The sequence below is a fragment of the Aquarana catesbeiana genome, linkage group LG05 (genome assembly GCF_042186555.1).
Source record: "Aquarana catesbeiana isolate 2022-GZ linkage group LG05, ASM4218655v1, whole genome shotgun sequence".
Lineage (NCBI taxonomy): Eukaryota > Metazoa > Chordata > Amphibia > Anura > Ranidae > Aquarana > Aquarana catesbeiana.
Genome location: NC_133328.1, coordinates 526,400,095 through 526,416,183, shown reverse-complemented (window position 1 = coordinate 526,416,183; position 16,089 = coordinate 526,400,095). Strand labels below are relative to the sequence as shown.

At 42.0% G+C, this 16,089-nt stretch overlaps 1 protein-coding gene across 3 annotated transcripts in view; it reads left to right on the top strand.

Annotated features, from left to right (window-relative positions):
* Positions 1–16,089, top strand: part of PDE7A (phosphodiesterase 7A) — a 226,302-nt gene that overhangs the window by 171,350 nt on the left and 38,863 nt on the right. For all 3 annotated transcript variants that reach the window (XM_073631713.1, XM_073631714.1, XM_073631715.1), the window contains exons 4-6: positions 2,171–2,322; positions 5,087–5,150; positions 12,133–12,228. In XM_073631713.1, coding sequence (XP_073487814.1) covers positions 2,171–2,322; positions 5,087–5,150; positions 12,133–12,228 — 312 coding nt within the window. The remainder of the gene's footprint in view (positions 1–2,170; positions 2,323–5,086; positions 5,151–12,132; positions 12,229–16,089) is intronic.

Genomic DNA, 16,089 nt, shown 5'->3' with positions numbered 1-16,089 from the left:
CATACAAAAAAAAAAAAAAAAAATGGGGCTAACTTTACTTTTTTTTTATTCAATTGTATTTCTTCCAAAAAAATGCATTCAAAAGACCGCTGCACAAATAGTGTGACATAAAATATTGCAACAATCACCAGTATATTCTCTAGGGTCTCTGCTAAAAAAAATAAATTGAGATATAGATAGAAATATATAGATAGATCTATATCTCTATATAAATAAAACATTTTTTAGCAGAGACCCCATATATAGTTTTTCTAGCAAAAAATACAGAGTTTAACTTGTAAGCAACAAGTGTCAGAAAAAAGCTTAGGCATGAAGGGGTTAGGGAATGGTTGCACCTGTTTGTCTACAAGAGAATAATAAGCAGATGATAATGTGCTACAAAAAACATTTAAAATCTTATGAAAAGTAGGCCACAGTGATCAAATAAGATAAGATGCTTTTTTTTTTTTTTTTACAAGAAAAGAAAAAAAATGAATATTAATTATATAGTTAGGAGGTTGCCAAACAAGTACATTACAACTAAAATACCATGTTATGTTTTTGTCAGATAAGTATTTTGTTTTGCTTTAGAGGGATTGCACTGATTGGATGTTTTAGGTATTGGCTTGGAAAGACAGACAGTGGCAGGGTTTTAATAGCGAAGTCTTCTAATAAAAAGATGTCTGCACAGCAACATATTAGCTCAGCTAAGAGACTGGTTCCTTCCAATGGCTTCCACTCAATGGGGCACCCTAGAAAAGCATGCCGTCCCAGACAAAGACCTAAAAAACTGGATCTGTAGCGTAAACCCAAGATCAAAACTCCCAAGCTATGTTCCACTAACCATTATAGCACAGAGCATGGCATAAACCCATGTCCACCACTTGGAGTGGTACTCCTACAACACCCCTCAGATTACCCATATCTGTTCTTAATTTGTTTATTCCAGACCTTCAAATACATAAATGGCCCAAACATGACTCCTTATTTTTGACCTAGTCCAAAAGGGTCAGATCAAACCTTTCCACAACCTCAAGACAGTCCTAAAACTTGGCCCAGAATCCTACTATCAGTATCTACAAAATGCTCATGGACTTAAGAGCAACCCACAACTTTTGATCTCCATCCCCATACAGGCAATAACCTACTATTCACCCCACTCCTCTGGGGGTAAGGGAATCTCCCTGTTTTACAATGCACTACAAGAAAAGACACAATTCCAGCACTCCCTGGCCTTTAACCAATGGAATCTAGGCAGATCCTACACAGGAATGCAATGGCAGCAAGCTCTCCAATCCACATATGGTGCCACAAAATGTACTACACTGTGGGAACTTGCGCAAAACCTTGTTCAAAGGAGATACTTAACCCCAGATAGAATGGCTTATTTTAACAATTGCACATCCCCAATTGCTGGAGGAACTGCGGTTCACCAGGCTGTTTATTCCATACCCTCTGGAAATGCCCTAACATAACGCACTACTTGCAGGAAGTCTTTTCAGTTCTTTTTTTACCTGATTGATCATAATACCATCACTTGAACTAGCCGCCTTAAACCTAAATATAGATTCCATACCTATAGCTCACAGAAAAGTAATTACCCACATATTACTTGCAGCCATGCGCAACATAACCAAACTATGAAAAAATACTAAACCCCCAGTTGTTCGATTGTGAGATTCTCCTGGAAAAATAACCAATCTCATACCAAGCTGAGACAAATGTGGAACTCCTGGTCTAATTGCTATAAGACATATACTAGGAAGTAAATACTTGGTATTTTATGCATGTCTCCCTTCCTGTCCCGCTTTTCCTTCCCTTATCCCTTCACCCTCCTCCTCGAACCCCCCCCCCCCTTCCTTTTTCACCCACTTATCCACCCCCTACTTGAAATACTATTGTTGCACCTTTTTAGCACTTGTATACTTGAGGAACATTGTTACAGATTTTTCTGATAGAATGAAAAACTAGAGCTCATCTACTAAGATAATTGTACATCCTGACAATCTTTAATACCTTGTTCGTGTTAGATGTATTTTTTTTTTTTTGTTCTCATGTTTCTTCATATGCATTACGGCAATATGACAATGTTAGTAACCTGATCATGCACAATAAAAGATATTGAAACCTAAATATAAAAATAAAATAAAAATGTCTGTTTTCTGAACATTTCCTTGATTTTAATCTGCAGCACATTCAGAAATTGAAATCTCCTTGTCTGCACGAAATATACGGCGGTTGTTAAGTTTTCAGCGGTACTTAAGGTCCTCTCGATTCTTCCGTGGTGTCACTCCACAGAATTCACTGTACATTTTGGACGATGATTACAATGGACAAGCCAAGGTTTGTATTTGTTGGTTGTAGGTTTTTTTTCCTTTTTGTTAAACGTGCTCTTTTTTTTATAAATTCACAGCAGTTGGCATTGCAGCTATAGTATCTTGCATTCACATGTGGTCTGACCTCTGTATCATGAAGAACAGGCTGGAAGAGTTGTGTCCATTCTGGCAAGACATTAGCCCTCATGACAATTTGGGGGAGATTTACTAAAACTGGTGCACACAGAATCTGGTGCAGCTGTGCATGGCAACAAATCAGTTTCTATCCTTAGCTTGTTTAATCAAGCTTTGACAATAAAACCTAGAAGCTGATGCTGTGTGCACCAGTTTTAGTAAATCTCTCCCTGTGTATTAGCCATAGCAACCAGTAAAATGTTGTTCTTTGTTAATAGCACATTGAGCCATGGGTGAAGTATTCAGGTATATAGGGTTAGGCTGCTGCCTTTAGGAGATAGTTGGTTTGCTAGTGTTCCAAGAGATGACATTTTCTATCCTCTGAATGAAGCAAATCTTTTTTCTTTTTTGCACTTCTTTTCCACTAGCAAATGTCTTCAGCTGCTTCAGAGACACTGGTGCCTGTTTTTTACAGGTTTTGGATCAACTAATCCACGTCTTAGCCCTGGAGGCTGTACTTAGGTACCTTAAATTCAAATAAGTATGTGTGAGTTACTGGCGCAAAGTAACTACCGTATTTATCGGCGTATAACACGCACATTCATTTTAAGAGGGAAGTTTCAGGAAAAAAAACTTACATTTTAAATAAGGAACTTTGAAGCAAAATAAGGGTCAGTGCCCATCTGCAGCCTCACCATTGCCATCAGTGCAGCCTGATCAGTGCCCATCTGCAGCCTCACAAGTGCCATCAATGCAGCCTCATCAGTCCACATCAATGCAGCAGCCTCACCATTGCCATCAATGCAGCAGCCTCACCATTGCCATCAGTGCAGCCTGATCGATGCCCATCTGCAGCCCAGAGGGGACAGGGAGGGGGGCAGGACGAGCGCCGACAGAAAGTGAGAATCTCCTATGATAGACAGAACAGTGGTCCAATGGCGGCCCAGGAGACGGGACTTCCTATTACAGAGGCCGCCAAGTAAACAGGAGATTCTCACTGTATATAATCTGACGGTGCTCGTCCTGCCTCCCCTCCCTGTCCCCTCGAAGGCAGCTAAAATTGAAGTATTGGCATATAACACGCACGCACTATTTGCACCCGATTTTTCATGGTGAAAAGTGAGTGTTATACGCCAATAAATACAGTATGTTGTGTTTTAAAACTAAAAATTGGTTGCTGCAACCTAAAAAATCCACCAGTGAATGGAAAAAATAAAAATGTTGACTGCGCTACCCCAATACCTTAAAGTCAGATACACCACTTTTTTTGAATCATATGTATAACAAAATTATTAGCAAAAAAATAAAAAATGTGTATATGTAAATTATACAATGATATATGATCGTTCTTTCATCTTATCCATGATACTAAACAAACCCTAAATATATTCCAGCATAATATCAATATATACATCCAAAATATCAAGCTTATAATATCCAATTATTATTATTGTGCAATGTGCTTATACAAGGGTTTCGTTGGCAACTGTCTTTAGTGAATATATTATTATTGTGCTTTTTAAATTATTCATCTGTGATTCCTTGTGACACCACTTCAGTGACAACACCACATGGATTGGCCACTCACCAGATGCTGGTATAAATGCGCCTCTGGTTAATTTAGAAGGGATAACCACTCCACCTGCAACGTCTATCCTTGCTGACCCCAATATACTATGGACATACAGTATCCATTCTCCTAGAAAAATCCTCATAGAAAAACAAACAGCAATCATTGCGCAATATGTGAATGCTGTTTATTAAAAATAGATTTTAAAAAGAGACTATACACTCACATTTTTTGGTGCCCGTGAGCCGGCACCAAGCTATTCTAGCCGTTTCAAATGGGTGTAGAAATGTCGCTGTATACTTTTCTAAGCCGGCGTGCGGTGCAAGCCTCGTTTTCTCCCGGCTTGCGGTTCAAACCTCGCTCTCGCCCGGCCAGAAGTGACGTAGTAAGGTAATACGCTTTCCCAGCAGCCTCTACGCGTTTCGCAACAATGATTGCGTTATCGCAACTGCTTGTCAGTGTGTCACCTTATTTATACCCTGAATCTATAGCATTAAATCAACAACCAAGCAGGGGGACCTATGAAAAACATATGGACTGGGTGTGGGCAAATAACTATAGTCAAAATGGCGGCGGATGAACTTCCGGTATAAGGGAATTTTTTAATAGATTCAGGGTATAAATAAGGTGACACACTGACAACAAGCAGCTTCCTAATGATGCAATCATTGTTGAACTGGGGTTCATTATGTGATCTTGTGACCTCCTGTGGCTGATATCATGGGGAATACATCTGCTATTTGATCTCTCATGTCTTTTTAAAATGGTGATACAATATCCCTGATATTCTAAGATTCTAATTATCATGACCTATTGAAATGCGTTGGATCAAAGTATCACTGTATCTCTCTCTTCAATATACAATGTTTTAAATATTTGTATGTAATATGTTTGTGATTTTTATGTAAATAGAAAAATTCCCCATAATCAATTTTTTCACAAATATTTATTGCCTTAAAAATCCCACAAATAGTTTTTTTTCATACTTTTTCAAGTTCTAAGGGATGGTGGCAATTACATGCCCAATCACATGAGTTGCATTGAATTTTTATAATAATATAATGTGTATATTTTTTCTTTTATTCAGTGTATGCTGGAAAAAGTCGGAAACTGGAATTTCGATATATTTCTTTTTGATAGGTTGACTAATGGTAAGAGGATATTCTTGTGGTTCGTGTGGCATTGTAATTTTTTTTTTTCAATCTTGCACATACCCAGAAAGGGCTTAAAGGGTGTCTGTGGCAAAGTAAAATACTTGCATGTGGTTTGGGGTTTGGCTGATTTAATTAGAGATTTTCCATGTTTGTTTTTGCTTTGTGATGGAATCCTTTAAAGACATTTTGTTGAATAAGGTTGAATAAAGACGCCAGTCCATCCAGTTCAGCCTAAGTGAGTGTGGGTGCATGTGTACAATTGTCCCTATCCCTGTAAATTGTGTCTCATTAATCTGCTCCTCTCTTATATAACTTTTAAGGTACCCATATAGCGTTGTCAATTTATGCAGCGCTCTACACATACATTTCACACTCACATCGGTCCCTACCCTCAAGGAGCCCACAATCCAAGGTCCCCAACTCACATTCATATACTAGGGCCAATTTTGGACAGAAGCTAATTAACCTACCAGCATGTCTTTGGAGTGTGGGAGGAAACCGGAGTGCCCGGAGGAAAAACACGCAGGCACAGGGAGAACATGCAAACTCCAAGTTGGGATTCAAACCAGCGACCCTTTTTACTGCTAGGCGAGAGCACTACCCACTACACCACTGTGCCGCCCACTGCGCTGACCATTAGACCCCTTTCGCACTGAGGTGGGTTTCAGCTGCTTTGGCGCTAGAAATTGCCTTTGCGGTGCGTTTGCAGGACGTTGCAAAAAGTCCTGCAAGCAGCGTCTCTGTGGTGGATTGGGAGCACTGTAAATAGCGCTCCCAAAATGCCCTATCCATTGCAATGAATGGGCAGCACTTCCAAAGCGCCTTAAGGCTCTGTTCACAACTAGGCGTTTTTGAGTGTTTTTCTGCTGTAAACCTCAGCTCTAAAAAACACCTAATAAGACATATCCCATTCATTTCAATGGCCCCTGTTCACATCTGAGCGTTCTGTCACCTGAAGCAAAACGCCCGTCGTTCAAAAAAAGTACAGGAGATTCTTTTTTGGCAGATTACAGGGATTTTACTACTATTACATTGGTGACCTTTTAACCTTGAAAACGCCTGTGCAAAACTCTGCAAACACGCCCGAAAAGAACGCCTGTAAAATGGCAACGCCTAGATGTGAACAGAGCCTAAAAGCGCCGCAAAACTGGACTTTTTACCATTTTTTGGGGGGTAAAAACCACCCCGCTAGCGGCTAAAAAGCGCCGCTAAAGCACTGCAAAAATGAGAGGCGCTAATGGCACAGGCGCTCAGTGTGAAAGGGGTCTTAGCTGTGAGTAGATTGCAGTTACTTCAGAAGAGTAAACCAGTTCCCTTTTCCTCATACCAGCCAGGAAGAGAATGTGAAAATTGGGGGTGGGAAAAAGGAGGTATTGTTTAACCACTTGCCGACCGCCTCACGCATATATACGTGAGCAGAGCGGCACGGGCAGGCAAAATCACGTACCTGGTACGTGATTGCCTTTCCGCGGGCGGGGGGTCCGATCGGACCCCCCCCCGGTGCCATCGGCGGTCGGCGTTTGGCTGGGAGAGTTGAGAGACGAGGGGGAGACCATCCGATCGTGGCCCCCCCCTCGCGATCGCTCCCAGCCAATGAGAAACATCCCCTGCCTCTGTATAGTACACAGAGGCAGAGGATGTGATGTCATCTCTCCTCGGCTGGCCAGTTTCCGTTCCAGCACCGAGGAGAGAAGACATGTAAGTGCACCAACACTCACACACAACACAGTAGAACATGCCAGGCACACTAAACACCCCCGATCCCCCCCCCGATCGCCCCCCGATCCCCCCCCAATCACCCCCCCCCCTGTCACAAACTGACAGCAAGCAGGTTTTTTTGTTTTGTTTTGTTTTTTTCCTGATTACTGCATGGTGTCAGTTTGTGACAGTTAGCAGTGGTAGGACAGTTAGTATTAGCCCCCTGTAGGTCTAGGGTACCCCCCTAACCCCCCCTAATAAAGTTTTAACCCCTTGATCACCCCCTGTCACCAGTGTCGCTAAGCGATCATTTTTCTGATCGCTGTATTAGTGTCGCTGGTGACGCTAGTTAGGAACGTAAATATTTAGGTTCGCTGTCAGCGTTTTATAGCGACAGGGACCCCCATATACTACCTAATAAATGTTTTAACCCCTTGATTGCCCCCTAGTTAACCCTTTCACCACTGATCACCGTATAACTGTTACGGGTGACGCTGGTTAGTTCGTTTATTTTTTTTAGTGTCAGGGCACCCGCCGTTTATTACCGAATAAAGGTTTAGCCCCCTGATCGCCCGGCGGTGATATGCGTCGCCCCAGGCAGCGTCAGATTAGCGCCAGTACCGCGAACACCTACGCACGCACCGTACACGCACCGTACACCTCCCTTAGTGGTATAGTATCTGAACACATCAATATCTGATCCGATCAGATCTATACTAGCGTCCCCAGCAGTTTAGGGTTCCCAAAAACGCAGTGTTAGCGGGATCAGCCCAGATACCTGCTAGCACCTGCGTTTTGCCCCTCCGCCCAGCCCACCCAAGTGCAGTATCGATCGATCACTGTCACTTACAAAACACTAAACGCATAACTGCAGCGTTCGCAGAGTCAGGCCTGATCCCTGCGATCGCTAACAGTTTTTTTGGTAGCATTTTGGTGAACTGGCAAGCACCAGCCCCAAGCAGCGTCAGATTAGCGCCAGTACCACTAACACCCACGCACGCACCGTACACCTCCCTTAGTGGTATAGTATCTGATCGGATCAATATCTGATCCGATCAGATCTATACTAGCGTCCCCAGCAGTTTAGGGTTCCCAAAAACGCAGTGTTAGTGGGATCAGCCCAGATACCTGCTAGCACCTGCGTTTTGCCCCTCCGCCCGGCCCAGCCCAGCCCACCCAAGTGCAGTATCGATCGATCACTGACACTTTTTTTTGTAGCGTTTTGGTGAACTGGCAAGCGCCAGCGGCCTAGTACACCCCAGTCGTAGTCATACCAGCACTGCAGTAACACTTGGTGACGTGGCGAGTCCCATAAGTGCAGTTCAAGCTGGTGAGGTGGCAAGCACAAGTAGTGTCCCGCTGCCACCAAAAAGACAAACACAGGCCCGTCGTGCCCATAATGCCCTTCCTGCTGCATTCGCCAATCCTAATTGGGAACCCACCACTTCTGCAGCGCCCGTACTTCCCCCATTCACATCCCCAACCAAGTGCAGTCGGCTGCATGAGAGGCATTTATATGTCCTCCCGAGTACCCCTACCCAACGAACCCCCCCAAAAAAGATGTTGTGTCTGCAGCAAGCGCGTATATAGACGTGACACCCGCTATTATTGTCCCTCCTGTCCTGATAATCCTGGTCTTTGCATTGGTGAATGTTTTGAACGCTACCATTCACTAGTTGAGTATTAGCGTAGGGTACAGCATTGCACAGACTAGGACACACTTTCACAGGGTCTCCCAAGATGCCATCGCATTTTGAGAGACCCGAACCTGGAACCGGTTACAGTTATAAAAGTTACAGTTACAAAAAAAAAGTGTAAAAAAAAAAACACAAACACAAACAAAAATAAAAAAAAATAGTTGTCGTTTTATTGTTCTCTCTCTCTCTATTCTCTCTCTGGTGTTCTGCTCTTTTTTACTGTATTCTATTCTGCAATGTTTTATTGTTATTATGTTTTATCATGTTTGCTTTTCAGGTATGCAATTTTTTATACTTTACCGTTTACTGTGCTTTATTGTTAACCATTTTTTTGTCTTCAGGTACGCCATTCACGACTTTGAGTGGTTATACCAGAATGATGCCTGCAGGTTTAGGTATCATCTTGGTATCATTCTTTTCAGCCAGCGGTCGGCTTTCATGTAAAAGCAATCCTAGTGGCTAATTAGCCTCTAGACTGCTTTTACAAGCAGTGGGAGGGAATGCCCCCCCCCCCACCGTCTTCCGTGTTTTTCTCTGGCTCTCCTGTCTCAACAGGGAACCTGAGAATGCAGCCGGTGATTCAGCCAGCTGACCATAGAGCTGATCAGAGACCAGAGTGGCTCCAAACATCTCTATGGCCTAAGAAACCGGAAGCTACGAGCATTTTAGGACTTAGATTTCGCCGGATGTAAACAGCGCCATTGGGAAATTGGGAAAGCATTTTATCACACCGATCTTGGTGTGGTCAGATGCTTTGAGGGCAGAGGAGAAATCTAGGGTCTAATAGACCCCAATTTTTTCAAAAAAGAGTACCTGTCACTACCTATTGCTATCATAGGGGATATTTACATTCCCTGAGATAACAATAAAAATGATTTAAAAAAAAATATGAAAGGAACAGTTTAAAAATAAGATAAAAAAGCAAAAAAATAATAAAGAAAAAAAAAAAAAAAAAAAAAAAAAGCACCCCTGTCCCCCCTGCTCTCGCGCTAAGGCGAACGCAAGCGTCGGTCTGGCGTCAAATGTAAACAGCAATTGCACCATGCATGTGAGGTATCACCGCGAAGGTCAGATCGAGGGCAGTAATTTTAGCAGTAGACCTCCTCTGTAAATCTAAAGTGGTAACCTGTAAAGGCTTTTAAAGGCTTTTAAAAATGTATTAATTTTGTTGCCACTGCACGTTTGTGCGCAATTGTAAAGCATGTCATGTTTGGTATCCATGTACTCGGCCTAAGATCATCTTTTTTATTTCATCAAACATTTGGGCAATATAGTGTGTTTTAGTGCATTAAAATTTAAAAAAGTGTGTTTTTTCCACAAAAAATGCGTTTGAAAAATCGCTGCGCAATTACTGTGTGAAAAAAAAAAATGAAACACCCACCATTTTAATCTGTAGGGCATTTGCTTTAAAATAATATATAATGTTTGGGGGTTCAAAGTAATTTTCTTGCAAAAAAAAATAATTTTTTCATGTAATCAAAAAGTGTCAGAAAGGGCTTTGTCTTCAAGTGGTTAGAAGAGTGGGTGATGTGTGACATAAGCTTCTAAATGTTGTGCATAAAATGCCAGGACAGTTCAAACCCCCCCAAATGACCCCATTTTGGAAAGTAGACACCCCAAGCTATTTGCTGAGAGTCATGTCGAGTCCATGGAATATTTTATATTGTGACACAAGTTGCGGGAAAGAGACAAATTTTTTTTTTTTTTTTTTTTTTTTTTTGCACAAAGTTGTCACTAAATGTTATATTGCTCAAACACGCCATGGGGATTTGTGAAATTACACCCCAAAATAAATTCTGTTGCTTCTCCTGAGTACGGGGATACCACATGTGTGGGACTTTTTGGGAGCCTAGCCGCGTACGGGACCCCGAAAACCAAGAACCGCCTTCAGGCTTTCTAAGGCCGTAAATTTTTGATTTCACTCTTCACTGCCTATCACAGTTTCGGAGGCCATGGAAAGCCCAGGTGGCACAAAACCCCCCCAAATTACCCCATTTTGGAAAGTAGACACCCCAAGCTATTTGCTGAGAGGTATAGTGAGTATTTTGCAGACCTCACTTTTTGTCACAAGGTTTTGAAAATTGAAAAAAGAAAAAAAAAAAAATTTTTTCTGGTCTTTCTTCATTTTCAAAAACAAATGAGAGCTGCAAAATACTCACCATGCCTCTCAGCAAATAGCTTGGGGTGTCTACTTTCCAAAATGGGGTCATTTGGGGGGGGGTTGTGCCATCTTGGCATTTTATGGCCTTCAAAACTGTGATAGGTAGTGAGGAGTGAAATCAAAAATGTATGCCCTTAGAAATCCTGAAGGTGGTGCTGGGTTTTCGGGGCCCCGTACGCGGCTAGGCTCCCAAAAAGTGCCACACATGTGGTATCCCCGTACTCAGGAGAAGCAGCTGAATGTATTTTGGGGTGCAATTCCACATATGCCCATGGCCTATGTGAGCAATATATCATTTAGTGACAACTTTTTGTAAATTTTTTTTTTTTTTTTTTGTCATTATTCAATCACTTGGGACAAAAAAAATAAATATTCAATGGGTTCAACATGCCTCTCAGCAATTTCCTTGGGGTGTCTACTTTCCAAAATGGGGTCATTTGGGGGGGGCTTGTACTGCCCTGCCATTTTAGCACCTCAAGAAATGACATAGGCAGTCATAAACTAAAAGCTGTGTAAATTCCAGAAAATGTACCCTAGTTTGTAGACGCTATAACTTTTGCGCAAACCAATAAATATACGCTTATTGACATTTTTTTTACCAAAGACATGTGGCCGAATACATTTTGGCCTAAATGTATGACTAAAATTTAGTTTATTGGATTTTTTTTATAACAAAAAGTAGAAAATATCATTTTTTTTCAAAATTTTCAGTCTTTTTCCGTTTATAGCGCAAAAAATAAAAACGGCAGAGGTGATCAAATACCATCAAAAGAAAGCTCTATTTGTGGGAAGAAAAGGACGCAAATTTCGTTTGGGTAGAGCATTGCATGACCGCGCAATTAGCAGTTAAAGCGACGCAGTGCCGAATTGTAAAAAGTGCTCTGGTCAGGAAGGGGGTAAATCCTTCCGGGGCTGAAGTGGTTAAGTTCACAACACCCTACCATCATAAAGTGTCTTGTGTCATGAATTTTTTTTTTTTTTAAATGAAACTTGAGGCTGTCATTGCTTACTCTTCCGAAAATACTTTGCCTGGATTACATGGCTTCATCACTTTCAGAGACACTGACCTGAAACAAGTATGCAGATAAAGGCAGAGCCCTTAATTTCCATTGTTGTTGTTCCAAGTTAGTCACAATATTCAGAACATATTTCTGGTTTAATTCAATGTGGCAAGTTGGCTAGATCATGGTGTTATGGTGCAACCTGAGACATTTACTTTATAAATACTGATAGTGCAGAATTGGCCATTAAAAAAGACTAGTTTGAAATAAGATATTGGCTCCAGGGTTTGTGGGATCATAGGTTGAGACCCTCCTGTCCTCAGGCTTGGTAATTCTGTTTCTATCTAGAGCCCTGTAAATCTTGTTTAAAGGTTTTTTACACGATCTACAAAGAACTAACTTGTCTGTGTATTTGATTTCAGGAAACAGTCTGGTCACCTTAACCTTTCATCTCTTGAATCATCATGGTCTAATCGATCACTTCCACTTAGACCTGGTGAAACTACGGAGATTTTTAGGTAAGGCATAAACAATACAGTTAAATTTCATTCGTATTGGTGCTTTTGATTAGAGAATCCTTTCTTTGTTACTTTTTTTTTTTCATTTAATAACCATCAGGAGTTGCTACTTGCAAATCAGCTTAACCACCTCCCATCCGGCCATACATGTACAGTCCTCCTGCATTACTGGCTCATAGCACACAGGGGTGCAATCTGTTTCCACCGATCGTTGTACCGGGCCACTGTGAACAGCCCTAGTACTATGTGATCATAGTGACTAATCACAGCGATCACAATTACAGTAGCAAACAACGCTGTCATTCATGGTGCCTTGTTTACTACTGCGCAACCTCTGTGATTGGTCACAGTTATTACATGGTACCAGGGCCAATCACACCAGCCCTTTACCATGTGATAGCTGTGACCAATTACAGCATCACAGTAGTAAACAAAGGTTTCATGAATTAAAACCTTTGAACAGTTTTCTACAGATTTCTTATACAGTGATCATCAGTCTTTAGACTTTTAAGTCCCTAATCACTCCCCTGAGTAGTACAGTCTCACTATGTCACCATCACCCCAGTCCTAGTGCCCCTTATCACTGCCACAGCAGTCATAGTGTCACCATAAGGACTTGTTCACATGTGCAGTGCTCTCTGATGAGTCCTTTGTGTTCAGATGGTTCTTCAGAGAACATTTGACAGGCAGTGAGGTATCGCTTTCTCACCACCTGCTTTAAACTCTTGGACACAACACAAGCAGCCCCATTCACTTGAATGGGTAATGATCAATGGGCATACAGGGGGTATAATTCCTGCCACGACTATGAAGCAAAGTATCACAGCCATAGCATGTGTACACCCCCGGCCGCTGCTTCTGCAGCTAAAGTTAGTAACGGTTGAGGGGCAGTAAAATGGTAGCTTATCCCAAGGTTTTACAGTTGAGATGGAAAGTTCCCCTTGAGTTTATTCAACGCAGTCCCTCTGCTTTGAATGCTGGAAGCTGAGAAGCAGAATAAGAGGCCAGACATCTGTTGCATATTTGACTATTCTTGGAGCTGGTTTGTAAAATAACGAAGGGTAGCTTGTTGTTGGCAATTTTAGGCTACAAAACTCCTATCAGTCAAAGGGATATTCTGCTTTTTTACTCAAACATCACAGAACACAGGAGAGTTAATTCTTAGACTATAGGCTTATGCTCCACATCCAGGTGATTGGGCATGGACAAATGCCAAAGCTTAAAGCTGATCTTGAGCTTTTGATACACCTTTGCATAGTTCAATTGGGCCAGCTTGGACACATCTCATTTCTTGGCTGTTGCTTGGCAACTCGAAGTTTCAGCACCCTCCATAAATTTTCTATAGGATTAAGGTCTGGAGACTGGCAAATGGAAATATACAAAACACTGCACTCTATAGTATAAAACAAACAAAACAGCAGCCGCATACGTTGTGACAAAAACAGTGGAATGGAGAGTGAAAAAATGCAGCGCTATGTGAATATTAAACAATAAGAACAATAAATCAAGTCCATTAGTCTTAAACTTGGTAGTGTATAATGTGGTAAGTAAATCATAAAGTCTTGGTCAAAAAGGTAAAATAATAAATGTCCACTTGTGTCAACACACTGAAGGGGCAAAAATGGATGGTAGAAGTGGTATAAATCCGTGGATGGAACCAACATCAATGGTGCTCAACATCAATGGGTAAGAAAAGATGGGTACTCTTACCAGATAAGGTGGACTCCCCTGTCAGCGACATGGAGTCAATAAGGCAGCCCGGTTGGGCTCACGGCCTTATTGACTCCATGTCGCTGACAGGGGAGTCCACCTTATCTTGTAAGAGTACCCATCTTTTCTTACCCATTGATGTTGGTTCCATCCACTGATTTATACCACCTCTACCATCCATTTTTGCCCTTTCAGTGTCTGACACAAGTGGACATTTATTATTTTACCTTTTTGACCAAGACTTTGATTTACTTACCACATTATACACTACCAAGTTTAAGACTTATGGACTTGATTTATTGTTTGTTTAATATTCACATAGCGCTGCATTTTTTCAACCTGGAGACTGGCTAGGCCAGTCTGTGACCTTAATGTGCTTCTTCTTGAGCCACTCCTTTGTTGCCTTTGGGTCATTGTCATGCTGGAAGACCCATCAACAACCTTCAGTGTTCTGGCTGAGGGAAGAAGGTTCTCATCCAATATTTTACAATACATGGCCCCATCTATTGACCCCTCGACAAATGCGGCAAAGTCGGTATGTATCTTTAGCAAAGAAACCGCCCCAAAGCATAATGTTTCCACTTCCGTGCTTGACTGTAGGGATGGTGTTCCTAGGGTCATAGTCAGCATTTTTCTTCCTCCAAACATGGTGAGTACCCCTCCTTCATTGGAATGTACAGTCATGCCAATGAACATCTAAATGATTCAGAGAAGGATTGAGAGAAAGTGCTGTGGTCAGATGAGACCAAAATTGAGGTCTTTGGCATTAACTCAACTCGCCGTGTTTGGAAGAAGAAAAATGCTGACTATGAGCCTAAGAACACCATCCCTACAGTCCAGCACAGAGATAGAAACATGAGGCTAACTTTGCTGCATGGGACCATGTATTGTTAAATATTGGATAATAACCTTTTTCCCTCAGAACACTGAAGATGGGTCGTGGATGGGTCATCCAGCACAACAATGACCCAAAATATAGCACCAAGGCAACAAAAGAGTGGCTCAAGAAGAAGCACATTAAGGTCACGGAGCCCCCAAGCCAGTCTCCAGACCTTAATCCTATAGAAAATTTATGGAGGGAGCTGAAACTTTGAGTTGCCAAGCAACAGCCAAGAAACCTTAAGGATTTAGAGAAGATCTGTAAAAGAGTGGATCAAAATCACTCTTCAGATGTGTGCAAACCTGGTCACCAACTACAAGAAATGTCTTACCTCTGTGCTTGCCAAGAAGGGTTTCTCCACCAAGTACTAAATCACATTTTGCTTGGGGATCAAATACTTATTTTACTCACTGAACTGCAACTTAATTTATAGCATTTGTTGTATGTGTTTTTTCTGGATTTTTGGTTGATATTCTGTCTATCATTTAAAATACACCTATGATAAAAATTATAGACCCTTCATTTCTTTGTATGTGGGCAAACTTGCAAATTCTGCAGGGGATCAGATACTTATTTCCCCCACTGTAGTTCGTTTGGGCCAAGCTGGCCCAAACAAACTATGTAAAGTATATCAAACGCTGGAGTTCAGCTTTAACACTGCCCAGCATAACCTCTCCCACTCCCAGCATTGCCTCAGTTTTTTACTAGTGTCCCTAGGTGTTGGACCTGGCTCTCTACTGAGAGTATTTTCTGATTTGATGCTTGAGGTTCTATTTGGAGGAAGAGATTGCTAAAGTTACTGCTGTGGGACTAAAAAGGAATTTTTTTACAGCCTTCACTATCATCCTCAACTTTCAGAGAGTCATGGTCCCACATTGTTTCTACTGCTGATACGATTATTACTGAACTGTGCCTTTAAAGAGGAATTCCAGCTACCTGTGGAAAAAATAAGTCAGCAGCTACAAAAATCTGATACAGCGGTGTGCGCAACCCAGTCGGTCTCACCTGCTGTCTTCAGTCCCCGACACTGGTATATTCACTTTGGGCACCCGGCTGCCCACTGCGCATCGTGATTGGTGGATGCAGTCTTCTGGGACCTGTCGGTGTCCCAGAAGACTGCAGAGGGGAGGGAGGAGAACTTTCGTTCCGAGCGGAAGTGGGAAGCGGATACCTGTCAAAATAGGGTACCTGCACCCCCCCCCCCCCCTCAAAAGTGCAAGAGGAGTGGGGGATGAGCCCTTAAAGCGAAACTTCCCCTTTTGGGTGGCGCT